The sequence below is a fragment of the Salvelinus alpinus genome, chromosome 30, assembly GCF_045679555.1.
Source record: "Salvelinus alpinus chromosome 30, SLU_Salpinus.1, whole genome shotgun sequence".
Lineage (NCBI taxonomy): Eukaryota > Metazoa > Chordata > Actinopteri > Salmoniformes > Salmonidae > Salvelinus > Salvelinus alpinus.
This window is the reverse complement of record NC_092115.1, coordinates 16,686,726-16,704,595: the sequence shown is the minus strand read 5'-3', so window position 1 is coordinate 16,704,595 and position 17,870 is coordinate 16,686,726. Positions and strand designations below refer to the sequence as shown.

The 17,870-nt window shown below is 41.9% G+C and overlaps 2 protein-coding genes across 4 annotated transcripts in view; both read right to left on the bottom strand.

Annotated features, from left to right (window-relative positions):
• The window catches only part of LOC139560571 (schwannomin-interacting protein 1-like), a 22,164-nt gene extending 20,591 nt beyond the window's left edge, over positions 1 to 1,573 (bottom strand). Inside the window, exon 1 of the mRNA XM_071377467.1 lies at positions 1,219 to 1,573. Within this exon, the coding sequence (XP_071233568.1) occupies positions 1,219 to 1,569 (351 nt within the window). The 5' untranslated portion in view covers positions 1,570 to 1,573. The remainder of the gene's footprint in view (positions 1 to 1,218) is intronic.
• Positions 1,574 to 10,354: 8,781 nt separating this feature from the next.
• LOC139560568 (H-2 class I histocompatibility antigen, Q8 alpha chain-like) lies at positions 10,355 to 16,278 on the bottom strand. Of its 3 annotated transcripts, none has more exons than XM_071377460.1 (10): positions 16,129 to 16,278; positions 15,126 to 15,383; positions 14,746 to 15,021; positions 14,232 to 14,522; positions 13,883 to 14,011; positions 13,550 to 13,603; positions 13,417 to 13,440; positions 13,197 to 13,256; positions 12,200 to 12,229; positions 10,355 to 11,077 (listed from the first exon to the last, which is right to left on the bottom strand). In XM_071377460.1, exons 1-10 carry the CDS (start codon positions 16,205 to 16,207, stop codon positions 11,046 to 11,048), a joined length of 1,233 nt encoding a protein of 410 aa, XP_071233561.1. In that variant the 5' UTR covers positions 16,208 to 16,278; the 3' UTR covers positions 10,355 to 11,045. The 3 variants fall into 3 exon arrangements, with proteins under 3 accessions (XP_071233561.1, XP_071233562.1, XP_071233563.1); XM_071377461.1 differs by having other exon boundaries at positions 14,902 to 15,021; XM_071377462.1 differs by having other exon boundaries at positions 15,126 to 15,166; positions 16,129 to 16,229.
• Between the last annotated feature and the right edge of the window lie 1,592 nt (positions 16,279 to 17,870).

Here is a 17,870-nt window from a genome sequence, read left to right as displayed (position 1 = left end):
TTCCCAGAAGGCATGGATTATTGAGTCATTGTTAGTGTTACAATTAAGACATGACCCTGCCGTCGTCTTCTCTATAATACATTTTAAACATGAATGTATACTGAACTAAGCTTACGTTGTCGTTAACTGTAATTTCGTTATTTATGTTCCAATATTCCCTCAATATTGTGCCATTATTAGACATCTTTAAGTCTTGATTCCAATAGTTAATATTTTTTTCTAAGAGATTGTCAGTTACATAGAGGTTTTTATATATCTTACCTATCATATGAATATCCTTTTCTGACTCAAATCTCTCTGTCTTTCTATACCTCCATCTTTCTATCTCTCCATTCCACCATGGGAACACCATGATTGATAGAGCGTGACATGGAAAGATGGCATGATGAAGAAATGTGAAGGGAGAAATTCAAGGACATGTTGAGATAGATAAAGAATTAGGATGGGAGTGAATGGAAGACAAACAAAATCAATGGTGGCGAGACCAGGCTAATAGGCGTGTCAAAACTTTGGACTGCTCCTGTATGTTTTTCAGTGTACACTTTGTTTGTTTTCCTCCTAGAGAATTGTTCTTCTTTCTTGACCATCATTCCTCGTGTGGTGAGTCATAAGACACATAGAAGGCACACACGCACGCACACACACACACACACACACACACACACACGCACACGCACACGCACACACACACACACGCACGCGCACACGCACACACACACACACACACACACACACACACACACGCACACGCACACACAAACACACAGAGGCTGCTGTGTCACTATGCAGCAGTGGCTCACTGTGGCTGATTAAACTAATTAACCTATGAGTCATACTCCATTACTTCCCCTCATCTATTAGCGATATACTGTGACTATAAAAGAGTTGGAGAGGAAATACTAGTCCACATGGTACAATTGAAACCCAGTGATGGGATAGATGTGTCACAACACTCTTTAATGGTACCCCACTTCCTCATGACCTCTGATTGGTCAAAGGATGGATCAGTTTCCAGGTAATTGCTTACTCTATTCTATCACTGGCTGGCTGAGGTATGCTGTGTTATATTCAGTCTGTGTTGGAGTGGAAGGGACTAAAAGAAAAACAGTGCCATCAACTAGACAATCTGTACACACACACACTCTCTACCTTTCATCACCACCATCATAAGACAGAGATAAAGAGAGAGAGAGAGAGAGAGAGAGAGAGAGCACTTACAGTGATGTCGAATAATCTGCTTGTTCTCCTTTGACAGTCAGCCTCAGCCACAGGAATGAGAATGTCCTGCAGCTCCTCAGCCCAGCTCAGACTGTTAACCATCCTGCCTCTGCCCTTTTCTCTTCTTCCTTCCTCCATCTCCTCACATGCATCTTTGTTGCACTCGTACCACTGCTCTGTGACCTTCTTCATGTAGCCCTCTTCCTCTACATCCATGTCAAAGTCCTCCATTAAATGACCCTGACTGTGGAAAGAGCCTGGTTCAAGCATGGGGGAGGGGCTGAAGTCTTGGTTGGGCCCTGAGGCAGGCCTGGGATAGAGGTCAATTCTTATCTCCATCCTTTCCTCCATTTTCCTGAGAGGAAGAGGATGGATAAAGGAGTGCTATTGGTATGCAAATGTTCTCATTAGGCAACACAGCAAAGGTTTACACTAGGCTCTGATGTCATTTGTGTAACATCATACGTCGCTCACAAATAGGCCCCCATACGTGATTACATCTAATGTGATGTTGAGAGAGCAGCAAAAAGCTGACCGGATCTCCATCTGAACATACTGTATGTAAACATCCCTTCAGAGTGAGGGCTCACAGAGAACCGATATAGTGTTGCTACGACAGTGTTACTCAAAGACAGAGAACGGTCAGTAAACAATCAAATTACCATGCGAGTATCATGGATCCATATAATGTAATTCTGACATGCCATGCCATCACATATCTATTACCCATGCCAAAAATAACACAAAAAATGGTACTTACAGTCATTGCAGAGACACACTTGCTTCTGAAGAGACTAGTGATCGAAATGCCAACCCACCGAGGGACAGCGATGAGCCGAGAGTGAAACCATTGAGCCGGATGTAAAGACCGCTTCTGGACGCTACAGGGAGAGATGTAGTGTGATCGCCCAAGGATATCAGTCATCTCCAGCATCTGTCTTGGATCACTAGAGCCAGAGACTCAAAGCCCTATGGCAACTAACCAGCTGACATTCAAGACTTTCAAGAAAAGATACACGAAAACAATCACCCCTGATCTATGCTAGACTTTCAAAGACGCTGACACTTCATGTTCCGTAGTTCTTGTGACTCAATTCCAGGGATGACGACACAGCAATGTTCAATTGTCTGTGTGTGTGTTCTGTAGAGTAGGATATGAAAATATATAGTGGTGGACAGAATGGGGTGAACGAGAGGGGCCTCCGTGTAGTCAAACAGTATCATCAGGAGTGAAACGATAAGACTGGAGGTGACAATGAAGACAAAGAAGAGACCGGTATTAAATATAGGGAGAATCTCAATGGCATACTCCTCGTGTCCTTTCTTCTCACCTCCTCAAAAGGAGATGAAAAATCCAGAAGATGTGAAAATCCATAGGTCCCGCCCCTCTGACCTTCTCCTCCAATGGGTTTTGAGAAGGAAGCAAGGCGAGAGGACGCAAGGAGTATGCAATTGAGATTCTCCCATAGTGGACAAAATGTGGAATTGAAGCAAGGGAAGAGGGAAAAGTCCAACCGGGTATAAACCCAGGTTGTTAGTGTGAAACATAACTGTGTAAGTCCGCTGAGCTAAAGCCTAGGCATTATTTTGGCAAAAAAACATAAGCATAATTCACTGAACAATTGACTAAACCACCTCCGAGTGATAAACAAAGTCAAGACCAGAATGGTTTAAAATTGTGTGTTGGAAGTGTATCATATCATATACACTTGGAGATAAAAAAAAATGTCTTTATTTATTTTACCTTTATTTAACGAGGCAAGTCAGTTAAGAACAAATTCTTATTTACAATGACGGTCTACCAAAAGGCAAAAGGCCTCCTGTGGGACGGGGGCCTGGGATTAAAAAGAAAACAAATACAATATAAATATAGGACAAAACACACATCACAACAAGAGAAACAACACAACATCACATAAAGAGAGACCTAAGACAATGACATAGCAAGGCAGCAACACATGACAACACAGCATGGTAGCAACACAACATAACAACAACATGGTAGCAATACAACATGGTAGCAGCAAAACATGGTACAAACATTATTGGACACAAACAACATCACAAAGGGCAAGAATGTAGAGACAACAATACATCACACAAAGCAGCCACAACTGTCAGTAAGAGTGTCCATGATTGAGTCTTTAAATGAAGAGATTGAGATAAAACTGTCCAGTTTGAGTGTTTGTTGCAGCTCGTTCCATTCGCTAGCTGCAGCGAACTGAAAAGACGAGCGACCCAGGGATGTGTGTGCTTTGAGGACCTTTAACAGAATGTGACTGGCAGAAGGGGTGTTGTATGTGGAGGATGAGGGCTGCAGTAGATATCTCAGATAGGGGGGAGTGAGGCCAAGAGGATTTTATAAATAAGCACTAAACTAGTGGGTCTTTTTATTTATTTTTATTTCACCTTTATTTAACCAGGTCGGCCAGTTAAGAAGAAGTTCTCATTTACAACTGCGACCTGGCCAAGATAAAGCAAAGCAGTGCGATAAAAACAACAACACAGTTACACATAAACAAACGTACAGTCAATAACACAATAGAAAAATCTAAGTACAGTGTGTGCAAATGTAGAAGAGTAGGGAGGTAAGGCAATAAATAGGCCATGGAGGCAAAATAATTACATTTAGCATTAACAAGTGACAGATGTACAGATGATGATGTGCAAGTAGAGATACTGGGGTGCAAAAGAGCAAGAGGATAAATAACAATATGGGGATGAGGTAGTTGGGTGTGCTATTTACAGATTGGCTGTGTATAGGTACAGTGATCGGTAATGTCACGTTCTGACCTTAGTTCTTTTGTATTTTCTTTGTTTTAGTATGGTCAGGGCGTGAGTTGGGTGGGTTATCTATGTTTTGTGTTTCTATGTTAGGTTTTTCGTTTGGCCTGATATGGTTCTCAATCAGAGGCAGGTGTTAGTCATTGTCTCTGATTGGGAACCATATTTAGGTAGCCTGTTTTCTGTTGTGTTTTGTGGGTGGTTGTCTTCCGTGTTTGTGTGTTCCACACAGAACTGTTTTGGTTTTCTTATCGATTCACTTTGTTATTTTTGTATTGTTGTATTTTTGTCGTGTTCAGTGTTATTAAATATAATGGACACTTACCACGCTGCGCATTGGTCCGACCTTTCAGATGAGGAGGACGAATTCCGTTACAGGTAAGCTGCTCTGACAGCTGATGCTTAAAGTTAGAGCGGGAGATATAAAACTAAAGTTAGAGCGGGAGATATTAAATAAAGATGATTGTTGGCCTCCCGGGTGGCGCAGTGGTCTAGGGCACTGCATCGCAGTGCTAGCTGCGCCACCAGAGTCTCTGGGTTCGCGCCCAGGCTCTGTCGCAGCCGGCCGCGACCGGGAGGTCCGTGGGGCGGCGCACAATTGGCCTAGTGTCGTGAGGGTTTGGCCGGTAGGGATATCCTTGTCTCATTGCGCTCCAGCGACTCCTGTGGTGGGCCGGGCACAGTGCGCGCTAACCAAGGGAGCCAGGTGCACGGTGTTTCCTCCGACACATTGGTGCGGCTGGCTTCCGGGTTGGAGGCGCGCTGTGTTAAGAAGCAGTGCGGCTTGGTTGGGTTGTGCTTTGGAGGACACGTGGCTTTCGACCTTCGTCTCTCCCGAGCCCGTACAGGAGTTGTAGCGATGAGACAAGATAGTAATTACTAGCGATTGGATACCATGAAAATTGGGGAGAAAAGGGGATCTTTTTTTTATTTTTTTTATAAATAAATAAAGATGATTGTTTGAAGAAATGACTAAGACCAAGTCTCTCTCAGTACTGAATTTCCATGACATTTTGCTGAGATCCTGGTTGAAGACAGCAGAGGTACTGTATATTTAGAGGGCAAGTTGGTCAGGATGATATCTAAGAGGGTGCACATGGTTACGGATTTTGGGTTGTACCTGGTAGGTTCCTTGATCATTTGTGAGACTGAGGGCATATAGCTTAGATTGTAGGACGGCCGGGTGTTAAGCATGTCCCAGTTTAGGTCACCTAACAGTACGAACTCTGAAGATAGATGGGGGGCAATCATTTCACATATGGTGTCTAAGGCACAGCTGGGGGCTGAAGGGGGTCTATAACAAGCGGCAACGGTGAGAGACTTGTTTCTGGAAAGGTGGATTTTTAGAAGTAGAAGCTCAAATTGTTTGGGCACAGACCTGGATAGTATGACAGAACTCTGCAGGCTATCTCTGCAGTAGATTGCAACTCCGCCCCCTTTGGCAGTTCTATCTTGTCGGAAAATGTTATAGTTAGGGATTGAAAATTCTGGATTTTTTGGTGGCCTTCCTAAGCCAGGATTCAGACACTAGGGCATCCGGGTTGGCGGAGTGTGCTAAAGCAGTGAATAAAACAAACTTAGGGAGGAGGCTTCTAATGTTAACATGCATGAAACCAAGGCTTTTATAGTTACAGAAGTCAACAAATGAGAGCGCCTGGGGAATGGGAGTGGTGCAGGGGGCTGCAGGGTTAACCTCTACATCACCAGAGGAACAAAGGAGGAGTAGGATAAGGGTACGGCTAAAGGCTATAAGAACTGGTCGTCTAGTGCGTTCGGAAAACAGAGAGTAAAGGGAGCAGATTTCTGGGCACGGAAGAATAGATTCAAGGCATACTGTACAGACAGGGGTATGGTAGGATATGAGTACAGTGGAGGTAAACCTAGGCATTGAGTGACAATAAAATAGGTTTTGTCTCTAGAGGCACCAGTTAATCCAGGTGAGGTCACTGCATGTGTGAGTGGTGGAACAAAAGGGCTAGCAGGCATATTGGGCAGGGCTGGAGGCTCTACAGTGAAATAAGACAATAATCACTAACCAAAACAGCAATAGACAAGGGATATTGACCTTAGGGAGAGGCATGTGTAGCCGAGTGATCATATGGTCCAGTGAGTAGCAATAGATGAGTCAGGGAGCCAATTCAGTAGTCGCTACTACGCTAGGCGAGCTGGAGACATGGCGATTCAGACAGCTAGCGGGCCGGGGCTAGCAGATGGGCTTCCAGGGACGTCGGAACAGAAGCGCCTGTTGAAACCACCCCGGACGGTTACGTCGGCAGACCAGTCGTGATGGATCGGCAGGGCTCCGTGTCGGCAGTAAAGGGTCCAGGCCAATTGGCAAAAGAGGCATTGTAGCCCAAGAATTGGCTGATGGACCTCTTCGGCTAGCCGGGAGATGGGCCTAGCTCGAGGCTAGCTCCAGGCTAACCGTCTTGCGATGGGTATACAGAGATGACCAGTTTACAGAGGAGTATAGAGTACAGTGATGTGCAGGGATGCAAACTGGTGAGGGCCCAAAAAGGTGACACTTTTTTTTGCACTGAAACACGCAAAAAATCCCTGCTAGGGGGAAATGCAGGTTTTAACTAATTAAACAACAAAGAATATGATCTACATGATCAGTCTCTGTGTGTAAAATAAAAAGTGGTTAATGTGAACCTAACTCACAGCTAAAAAATGTAAAGCAATCCAATGTTATTTTTTGCCTAGACTTTACTGCAAATGACAGTCAAGTCTGAGAAAAAACAATACACTAATATTGCAGTTAGTCATGACAGCCTTTATAATAGAACGCTTGTTACCATGACAGCCTTTATAATAGAACACTTGTGACCACACACACAAATCTAAATATTGCACTTGGGGGAAAAACATATTAAAGTAGAAATGGAATGAAACAAACAGGCATTCTATTTTCACTCTATTATAGTGGCCTCTATAGTAGACATCGATCAAGTGCACAAGGCTACATGCATGCAAAAATAATGTTCACTGAGTAAAAAAAAGTATAATCCCCCCTCACTCACACACAAGTGTTACTGTCAAGTTCAAGACAACATAAGCAAAAGCTACACTGCACAGTATTACAATTGTAGACTTTCTGCCTGTGGACTTCTGTTCTACAATGTGCCAGCAGAGCATGATACCCTTTGTTGGCATAATTGATCTCTTTCAGGCAGAGAGTACACCTGGCATACCCTTTTTTATCCACTGTATTGAAAGAGGGAAACTGTGTGGTGTTCCTTTCACCTCACCTTTATAGTGGCATCCAGCTTAAGCCAGGCCCAGCTACACTTGATCGCTGAATGCACTTGTTTAACAAGCCATGCATCATTTTCACCTAATTCTCTCATTCTGAAAATTAACCACATACTGTAGAGGGAAAACATTAGTTCAGAGATAGTAGTTTGTTCGTTAGCTAGTTAACATTTCACACAGATTGCCAAGGTCCAGTAAGCAACTAACGCGTTATAACTTGATTGGCAAGGAGGTCGTATACCAGTTAATACAATAGCGAATTGGTTAGGTTACTAACGTTAACGTTAGCTCATATGATGTTGTAACATTAGCTAGCTAATGCTACCTGTCTGACTTTATTAGCCAGATAATTTTCACACCATAAACTCAATTATTTGATCAGTTAAGTTGGCAAATGTTGCTCAACATTTCTCTGGCTAGCCAGCGGAGAATTCGATACAGCTAGCAAGACACTTAACAATGCTAACAATACTTGTTCCATCACACTTTCTCCCTCACCTCTAACTTTCCCAATGACAGTTGTTTTTCGGTTACTACTCATGAAGTATGCTTCATCACCTTATCACCCCCTTCTCCGTGGTCAGGTTTCTCACCTACCTCTTCTTTATCGTCCAGGGGACGCGCTGCTGTAACTAACAAACTACCTTCCTACTCTCTGCTGTCTTTCCTGGGGGCGCGCACGCTGATGCTATAACTAGCAAGTTGGTTATCTCTTCTCTCTTCAGTCGCATGCTGCATTCTGTTGTTATGTGAACGATTGGCTGAGCCTTGGATACAGCCAGTATTGCTCCAAATGCGCATCACTCGTTCGCTTACAGCCAGTAGTGATCCAACACCCCTCCCCCAACCTTTTCTCATCAGATCTACACAAAAAATGTAGGTCACCTATTTTGGATTCAAAATGGCGAATTTTGCCGAAAGGTGACTAGTTTGCTTCCCTGGATGTGTCCTATAAGGAGTATTTGTGGCAAATCCGATGGCCGAATGGTAAAGAACATCTAGCCGCTCGAGAGCACCCTTATCTATAAATTTTGTCTCCGTAATCTAGCATGGGTAGGATGGACATCTGAATCAGGGTTAGTTTGGCAGCTGGGGTGAAAGAGGAGCGATTACGATAGAGGAAACCAAGTCTAGATTTAACTTTAGCCTGCAGCTTTAATATGTGCTGAGAGAAGGACAGTGCACCGTCTAGCCATACTCCCAAGTACTTGTATGAGGTGACTAGCTCAAGTCCTAAACCATCATAGGTAGTAATAACACCTGTGGGAAGAGGGGCATTCTTCTTACCAAACCACATGACCTTTGTTTTGGAGGTGTTCAGAACAAGGTTAAGGGTAGTGAAAGCTTGTTGGACACTAAGGAAGCTTTGTTGTAGAGCATTTAACACAAAATCCGGGGAGGGGCCAGCTGAGTATAAGACTGTATTATCTGCATAGAAATGGATGAGAGAGCTTCCTACTGCCTGAGCTATGTTGTTGATGTAAATTGAGAAGAGCGTGGGGCCTAGGATAGAGCCTTGTGGTACTCCCTTGGTGACAGGCAGTGGCTGAGACAGCAGATTTTCTGACTTTATACACTGCACTCTTTGAGAGAGGTAGTTAGCAAACAAGGCCAAAGACCCCTCAGAGACACCAATACTCCTTAGCCAGCCCACAAGAATGGAACGGTCTACCATATCAAAATCTTTAGCGATGATAGGGGCAGAAACTTTAAAGAAGAAAGGGTCTAAACCATCTCACCCAGATGGTTTTTTGGGGTCAAGTTTAAGGAGCTCCTTTAGCACTCAGTGACTGCCTGCAGGGAGAAACTTTGTAGGGGGGAAAAGGAAGAAGCATCGGGGATAGTCACATTAGAAGGGGTGGGAGATGAGGAAGTGTTGGACGGAATCCTGACTTAAGGAAGTGGTGATTAAAGGGCTCAGCCATCTGCTTCTTGTCAGTAATAACCAGATCATCAACATTAAGGGACATAGGCAGCTGTGAGGAGGAGGGTTTATTCTCCAGGTCTTTAACCGTTTTCCAGAACTTCTTGGGGTTAGACCCACAGAGAGAACTGGCCTTCCAGATAGCCTGAGTGCACTTATTTCTCACTTGCCAGTCAGCCTGAGTATGCGTGTGCCAAGCCTTTCGCCAAATGCAATTCTTAAGGTGGAGTAACTCCGCAAGATCACAGTCGAACCAGGGGCAGAACCTGTTTTTAATTCTCATTTTCTTTATGGGGGCGTGTTTGTTGACAATACCACTCTATCTTTGACAGAGGGGATCAAGCTGATTCTACACCATTTTACAGAGGTCAGTTTATGAAGGAAGGCTTGCTCATTAGTTTTTTAGCAAGCGTCCATTTCAAATCAGGACAGGTCGTTTCACTGAGCAGCCATTACGAACATAGGCTGTAAAACAGTGTTCACTAAGGTCATTACAGAAAACACCAGACTGATACCTATCAGGGTTATTTGTGAGGATAACATCGAGGAGAGTAGTCTTTTCTAGATGTTTGGAGTCATACCTTGTGGGATTGGTAATAATCTGAGCAAGATTTAGGGAGTCCCATTGCTTTAGGACTTGGTCAGGTGGTTTAAGCATGTCCCAGTTTAGGTCACCTATCAGGACAAATTCAGACTTAGTGTAAGGGGCCAGGAGAGAGCTTAGGGCATTTAGGGTACAGGCCGGTGCTGATGGAGGACAATAGCACCCAGCAACAGTCAACAAAAAACTATTTGAAAGTTTAATGCTTAAAATCAGCAAATCAAATTGTTTGGGGTCAGACTTGGTGGAGACAACCGAGCACTGAAGGTGATCCTTGGTAAAGATTGCCACTCCCCCACCTTTGGAAGATCTGTCTTGCCGAAAAAGGTTATAACCAGAAAGGTTAACATCAGTATTCAAAACACTCTTCCTTAACCACGTCTCAGTAAGCCGGTAATTAGATGACTTATGACATTTTAAAAAGGGGGAAATCATTTAATGAGAATTAACTTTAATGTATGAACAAATCTTTATTATCCTGGATGGTTAAATAAATGTATGTATTCATTGACGTGAAAAGTTATTTGAACATATAGTTTCCTTCTGGGAGGTCAGAGATAGTGTCAAAGATCGGGAGTTTAAAGCTATACAGCATTTATTTAAATTGATCATAGCAGAAAATATATACAGTACATGAAAAAGTAGAAAATTGTAACTTCTTTTTTTGATACTTGATCCCTGAGCTGTCCCCAAGTCGAAGAAGTTTGGGACAATTACAGCATGACGTGTAATTCCGAGTACATTCACGAGACAAGAGCGGCTTACAGAAGAAAGTGCATACATTTTCATACTTTGTTTATAATGCTCCCCCGTGGTAATAGAACCCACAACCCTGGTGTTGCAAGTGCCATGCTCTACCAACTGAGCCACACGGGACGTAACTAGCCTGCTTTACAGAAACATTACAAATACATAGTAAAATATCTATCACCATAACATATCTATCACCATCTTAGTAATGAGCTCTGTGATAACAGCCAGACAACGATCAGGATACATGGAAACGTCTCTAACAAGCCCTTCATTTCCTCAGTATTCTTTACTGTATTGTGTGTCAGTCCATGTTAGCGTTGAGCGGCTCCTCTTGTAGTCAGTTACCTCTGGTAACTTGATCCCGGGCAGAGGTAACGCATAATCATAAACTCTGGGTTATCTTCAGTTGGTACGTAAAACGCTTGGAAATTGACAATCGGATAAGAGTGTTTCAAAGTACCTACTTAAGACCCTGTACTAGTTGTCAGTTGGGTCTGTGTTGAATTCCAATTAGGTTCGTTGAATCTGTGACAGGTCTGAATCTGTGAGAATGGAAGAAAGATTTGTTAGTGGGCTACTATAGCACTAATATAAGAAATAGGACTGTCAGTCCAAAAATGTTTGTTGATGATTATTTTATATTTGAACTATTAAGATTGGCAGCATGGGACAAACATCTACATTAGAAAACACTTTTCATACAAAGATGTGGTGTACTTAATTATGCCTCACACTATGTTCCCATCCAACAATTTTTATGCAAGTAAATAACCTGTCAGATAAAAAGTTCAAGACAGCCCTGACGGAAAACAGCAAAACTTTGTCGCTGTATATTTGCAGTCACGCGATGCTTTGTTGTGGTCCTCCCACTATGACTTGGAAAAGCATGAAGGGTTAAATAGGCTACAGATTAAATTAATTAAGATGAACTTCACAGGATGATGAAAGTGCATGGCGATGAGCTTGATGGTCATTTCCAATAATCTATAATTATTATTTGTAGGCTATGCTGTTGGATGGGAACATAGTGAGGCATAATTAAATACAGCACATCTTTGCATGAAAAGTGTTTTCTAATGTAGATGTTTGTCCCATGCTGACATGATAGTCGGTGCTTGGCTGCTAATTGACAAATAAAAATGATCTTTTTTTTCTCCCCAATTTCGTGGTATCCAATTGGTAGTAGTTACAATCTTGTCTCATCGCTGCAACTCCCGTACGGGCTCGGGAGATACGAAGGTCGAAAGCCATGCGTCCTCCGAAACATAACCCAACCTAGCCGCACTGCTTCTTAACACAGCGCGCATCCAACCCGGAAGCCAGCCGCACCAATGTGTCGGAGGAAACACCATACACCTGGTGACCTGGTCAGCGTGCACTGCGCCCGGCCCGCCACAGGAGTTCCTAGTGTGCGATGAGACAAGGATATAATGCAATGGAAACACATTGAACTTCGTTTTATTTGGGACATGGAAAGACATGATGCGAAGTTATTTATATGTGCACTGCATCATTACCCACTGCTTTTTATCTGCAACAAGACAGTTTGATGGAAACACACCTCCGCTGGTAAAATGCGCATATCCTTTTTATTCAAGTAAAAGATAATTCACTTAAATCTTTCGACAAGGGGATGGAAACCTTGCTAGTGCTGTAATACTCACCAGAGCTTCCACGACTTCCATAGGCTTCATCTAAAATGATAAGCAAAGGCAGAAATCAATATTAGTAGTACAGTAGTATTATAGTAGTATAGTGTACTGTACTGAAGGAAAATCATGGGCTTAACATGCTGACTAGAACGCCATTGTTTGCATGTTGATTTTGTCCAACCACACCAGACGCGATCAGTTTGTAGAAATATCAAAACAAACTCTGAACCAACTATATTAAATTTGGGGACAGGTCGAAAAGCATGAAACTTTTATGGCAATTTAGCTAGCTAGCTTTCTGTTGCTAGCTAATTTGTCCTGAGATACAAACATTGGGTTGTTCTTTTACCTGAAAAGCACAAGGTCTTCTACTCCGACAATTAATCCACAGATAAAAGGGTAAACCGAGTTTGTTTCTAGTAACCTCTCCTCCTTCAGGCTTTTTCTTCTTCTTCGTGATATGGCGGTTGGCAACCAATTTTAAGGTACATTACCACCACCAACCGGACTGGAGTGTGGACCTCAGTTCAACTTTCAATCACCCACGTGGGTATATGCTCCTAAAAACCAATGAGGAGATGGGAGAGGCGGGACTTGCAGCGTGTTAAGCTTCACAAATAGAACCAAGTTCTATTTTAGCGCCTGGCTACGCACGCAGACGTTACGCAGACGTTACGCAGATGTTACGCAGACGTGCGTGAGCAGTGTGGATGTAATGATTGAATAACATGCCTTTACATTTATTTTGCGGTGTGGTCAGTATGTTTGGGCTTACTAAAGCCATTTTTTGTTTAGACGCAAACGTCACGTTTGCATAATGCATCCAAAAGCCCCGTAGCAGAATACTGTACGCTGACGTCAGGACCTTGACAAAATTAACAGTGAGTGAAACACACATGACTTATGGCTATAGCTATGTTCAACAAGTATATTATTACTCTGGCTTTATTTAGCTCTATTTGTGAGAGCTAGATCACTTTCATTACTGGCCAGGAAGTTATGATCTCACCGTTTTCACCTTCCGCATTGGAGGCATTTGTAAGAACATCTCTCTCAGTGGACAGATCGACTACAGTAGCCAAGAAAAGAAAACATTTTATGTCATTATTATTTTTTGGATAGTCAAGACATGATGCATCAGGGGAATACACATCTATTTAATTTTCATCACTTGTTAAGAGTTGTTGATCACTTTCAAATTGAATACTGCGCATGAACAGAATACTTACCAGAAGTGGCATCACCTCCTTGATCTAAAATAATCAATACACGAAGACATTAAAACACAATAACTATCATGCACCAGCATCAAATATAAAAACAGAGGTCCTGGAAAAGACCAACCCTGAGAATGAAACTCACCAATCAAACTCCCTTCATCTTGAACTCCCAGGGCAGCATTCTCTCCAAGATTAGCTGGGGAAAATCCTTTCACATTAGTCTCGAACCTAAGTTCTACGTACAGTATCATACAATGTTTAGTTACACATGGAGAAGAGTCTGTAGGGCTCTGATCAAGCCAGTGTTTTAACACATTTGACTGCTAACAAAACATGAGTCTAAATAAAGAGAATAAGTAATTAACCAGCATGGTTAGTACCTTGGTTAATATAATGCACTGTATTCATCGGCTGAGCACCCTTGTCTCTGTTTATGTTAGGCTGACATTCATTTGGTTTAATAGACTATACTCACCAGCCAAATGTCCATTACGCGCAGATCTCAGTCTGTTTTTGAAAAACGGTACAGCAGCCAGTAGGCATACAAAGAATATGCATAGTCCAATATAAATTAGAAGATTTGATCCCTCCTGTTTTTTCACCTCTGTAAGCACACAACACAAAGTAGTCATTCCATTTCTTTCTGCATAGTTGTTATACAAGTGTACGAAGCGCAATAATCTTTTAATGGTGTCCACATTAATTTCTCCAACATATAAACATTCTACATATACAAATTCTGACCTTAAAGAGACCATTTTAATTTCTCACAAACATCAATGTGTCCATGCTTTGAGGTCATTGAATTGAAGAAAGAATTTTACCCCAAGTGTAATTCCGTGGTTTAGGGAAGCTTTCATGATTGACATCACATCGATAAACGACAGACTCGGAGGCGTTGATCCTCACCGTCTTCCTCAGCTGGTAGGTGTGGTCTTCGTTAGGTCTGACTCCTGATGAATGGACACCCTCCATCTCTGTTAGGAGGATGTTGTCCCTAAACAGGTTCATCTCAATGGGTGACGACTTCGGATAGGATCCGGTAATTAAACAAGTCAGGTTGATCAACCCAGGTTTTAAAGAGCCACTAGGGACAGTGTAGACTTTTGGAGCAGCTACCAAATTGTAGAGACATAGGAATACATGGTTACTTCCAGAACATAAATATGAAACCTGGAAAAATAGGTGATAAGAGACACTGATTGAAATTGGGAGAAGTAATAAGAATGTGTTCCATACGGGTGGGGATTACATGCCAGTAAAACTGTTGTGAAAGATCTGGAACAGCTAATAAAATTTGACATTTGTAAAACCACAGTGCAACCAATAGTAACTCACAGGAGTTCTTGCGCTCTAATGATCGGAAACGATCAAGTGCCACTGGACAGTGCACATTCACAAAGTTGGTCAAGTGGTCTTTCATGCTTTGGGTGTTCCATTTGTGTACAATATCGTGAATATCGTGAGCATATTCATCTTTTGGAATCCACATACTTGAGCTTTCACTGAGGAGCAGGACTGTGTTTCCATCATAGGCAAACTCAGCAAAGCCAACGTTTTTCTCCGTTTCTTTGCTTTCAGTACAACCAAGTTTCATCTGCACAATGTCACCACCTAATACGACAAAGATGAAGGATTAACACGCATATAGTGCACTGAACTAAAACAACGCTGACAAAGCAAAGATGGTCAACTATGAAATAATAAATGCAACTCACCTAAGGCATGTTTTACAAAGTGCCTCTTCAGGTCTACAGCACTGGATAAAAAATACGTATTAACGTGCTGTCGAGCTGAAATACTTTTTTGCCACACAGTATTTCCAAAGCTTGGATTTTTTTCATTCCAGCTTTTTGTAGGCACAGGGGACTTGAGGGCACTGCTGTAGAAGTCCACCAATTCTCCATTAAACAATCCAGCGACTTCATAGTGGGAGGAATTGAAGCGTGTGTACGTGTACTCAAGTACATGTTTGACTGTGAGCAGGTGATGTTAAGAGAAAACCTGTTAGAACTTCTGATGAACTTAAACTGCATATTTTATTTAAACAACAAAATGATAGAATAGGCTACATGTAGGCCTAAATAATATTTACATTAATTAACAGGATATCAGAAATACATTTATGAAAGCAAGACTATAAAAGCAATGCTTTTTAAAATCTGTTTTAAGACTAAGACATACAGTAAATGCACTCTTCTAATCCTCTGGACAATAAATTGAAGTGATTTCTTCTCTGAATAGATAGGCCTAAACATTTCGAGAATGTGTGGATATAAACGTCAGGGTGCGAGTGTAAGCATGAAATAAAATTAATGGAAGTTTGTAGGTTTGCGAGTAGGTTTCATTTTCGTTTTTACAGGAGCATGGATGTTTTGCTTAAAGCACAATATGTAACTTTTTGGGCAACCCGACCAAATTCATATAGAAATATGTGTTATTGATCTGTCATTCAAACTGAAATTAGTTGAGTTGCCATTGTTTTATAGCCCGAATGAGATGCATAACTAGTATTTTTCTAGATTTTTAGTAGAGTACATATATAGAATCTATTCAATTAGCAATTTTATGTTTAAGATATTGAGTACCCTATTCCTTATTTGAACTTTAATACAACGAACATAAGTTTTAAATGTTTTGTTAAAATGTTATAGACCAGTAGAACAACCCCATTACTTTTGCTTTCACTTTTCAAAAACACTTTTTCAAATGTTAACTTACGTGTAGGTCCTACATCATTTTGCGAAATAAACGAACAAAGAAGCAGTCCAATAAATACATATCGGATAGGGTTCATCATTTTGTGGGCTACTTTGTAGCGATTAGGAGCTTCACTGCAATTGTGATTGCCCCTCCCAAAATATTTTTTTTTCCTGTGAGCTTGAGCCAATTACTTGTCAAATAATATTATAGTCACTTGTTGGTAGGTGAATATCCTTATGATAGTTTATTTATCACAAAGGAATAGTCAGTCTAGACGAGGGTTCCCCAACTGGCGGGTTGCCGGCCGACTTTAACTGACAGATCAGCCCAGCCTCACATTCAATTCGCGCATATATGTACAAAATGTATTTCAGCAGATTTCGTGCGTTTTTGTGCATTTTTGGGGTGGTTCAATTCGTTTGAAAATACACGAATTTCTGTGCTACTTAATTCGTGCGAAAATACACGAATTTCTGTGCTACTTAATTCGTGCGAAAAGACACGAATTTAACCAGTTGGCGCAACACAGTCTCACATTCAATTCGCGCATATATGTACAAAATGTATTTCGGGCAGCTGGATCTCTTGGTTGACAAATAGGCCTATTAACTCTGGACATTGGTGCATCCACACCATTTCTTCAACTTCACTTCCTCTCTGAATTATTTTGATTGCCTACGCGTAGGCGAGCCGATGGACTGCCCTAACTTTTGCCACCTCAACCTCCTTTACCCTTATAGGTCACTACACAAAGTCTGGGTAATGATCCCCACCAAATCAAATCAAGTTTATTTTATATAGCCCTTCGTACATCAGCTAATATCTCGAAGTGCTGTACAGAAACCCAGCCTAAAACCCCACACAGCAAGCAATGCAGGTGTAGAAGCACGGTGGCTAGGAAAAACTTCATAGAAAGGCCAAAACCTAGGAAGAAACCTAGAGAGGAACCAGGCTATGATGGGTGGCCAGTCGTCTTCTGGCTGTGCCTGATGGAGATTATAACAGAACATGGCCAAGATGTTCAAATGTTCATAAATGACCAGCATAGTCAAATAATAATCAGGAGTAAATGTCAGTTGGCTTTTCACAATTGCAACACGGCCATTCTTCACTCTTATCTTCTGTATACTCCACCCGTCTGCACACACTTGAAACATTGTCAAATCCTTTACAATTTTGACACTGTAATGGTTTGGGGACAAAAGCCATCACTGCGTAGTACTCACTTCATATAACCCAACTTCACATGCGTAGGAAAGTGCTTATCATTTTTTTTTTAAACGATAGAACCGACAAACTTTCTTCCTTTCACAATGCGGGTCAAAGAACTGACACTAAATACATCTGGGACTCCAGTTAACATCCCCATCAAAAGATAAATTATAATAATCACATCCCAACAAGAAACAAATCCTTGTTCATTGTATGAACATGGACCATTAAATTGATCTGCCAGTGCACCATAGAAATACTGGAAAACTGAATTATGGTATATCTTAGAATGGACCTCTGCGGCAGGGGGAAGATGGGGATAATGGTTGTGAGGATGATTGTGGCAAACTGGACTAGGGTATTAATATGGAGGCTGTGGATAGTACCCTGTGGGATAGACAGGATCTTGTGGCTTCATGGTTGTTGGTTTGGGCATCGTTAGAGACTCTGTAGTTGGCATCGTAGTCACTGTAATTGGCATCGTGGTCTCTGTAGTTGGCATCGTGGTCTCTGTAGTTGGCATCGTGGTCTCTGTAGTTGGCATCGTG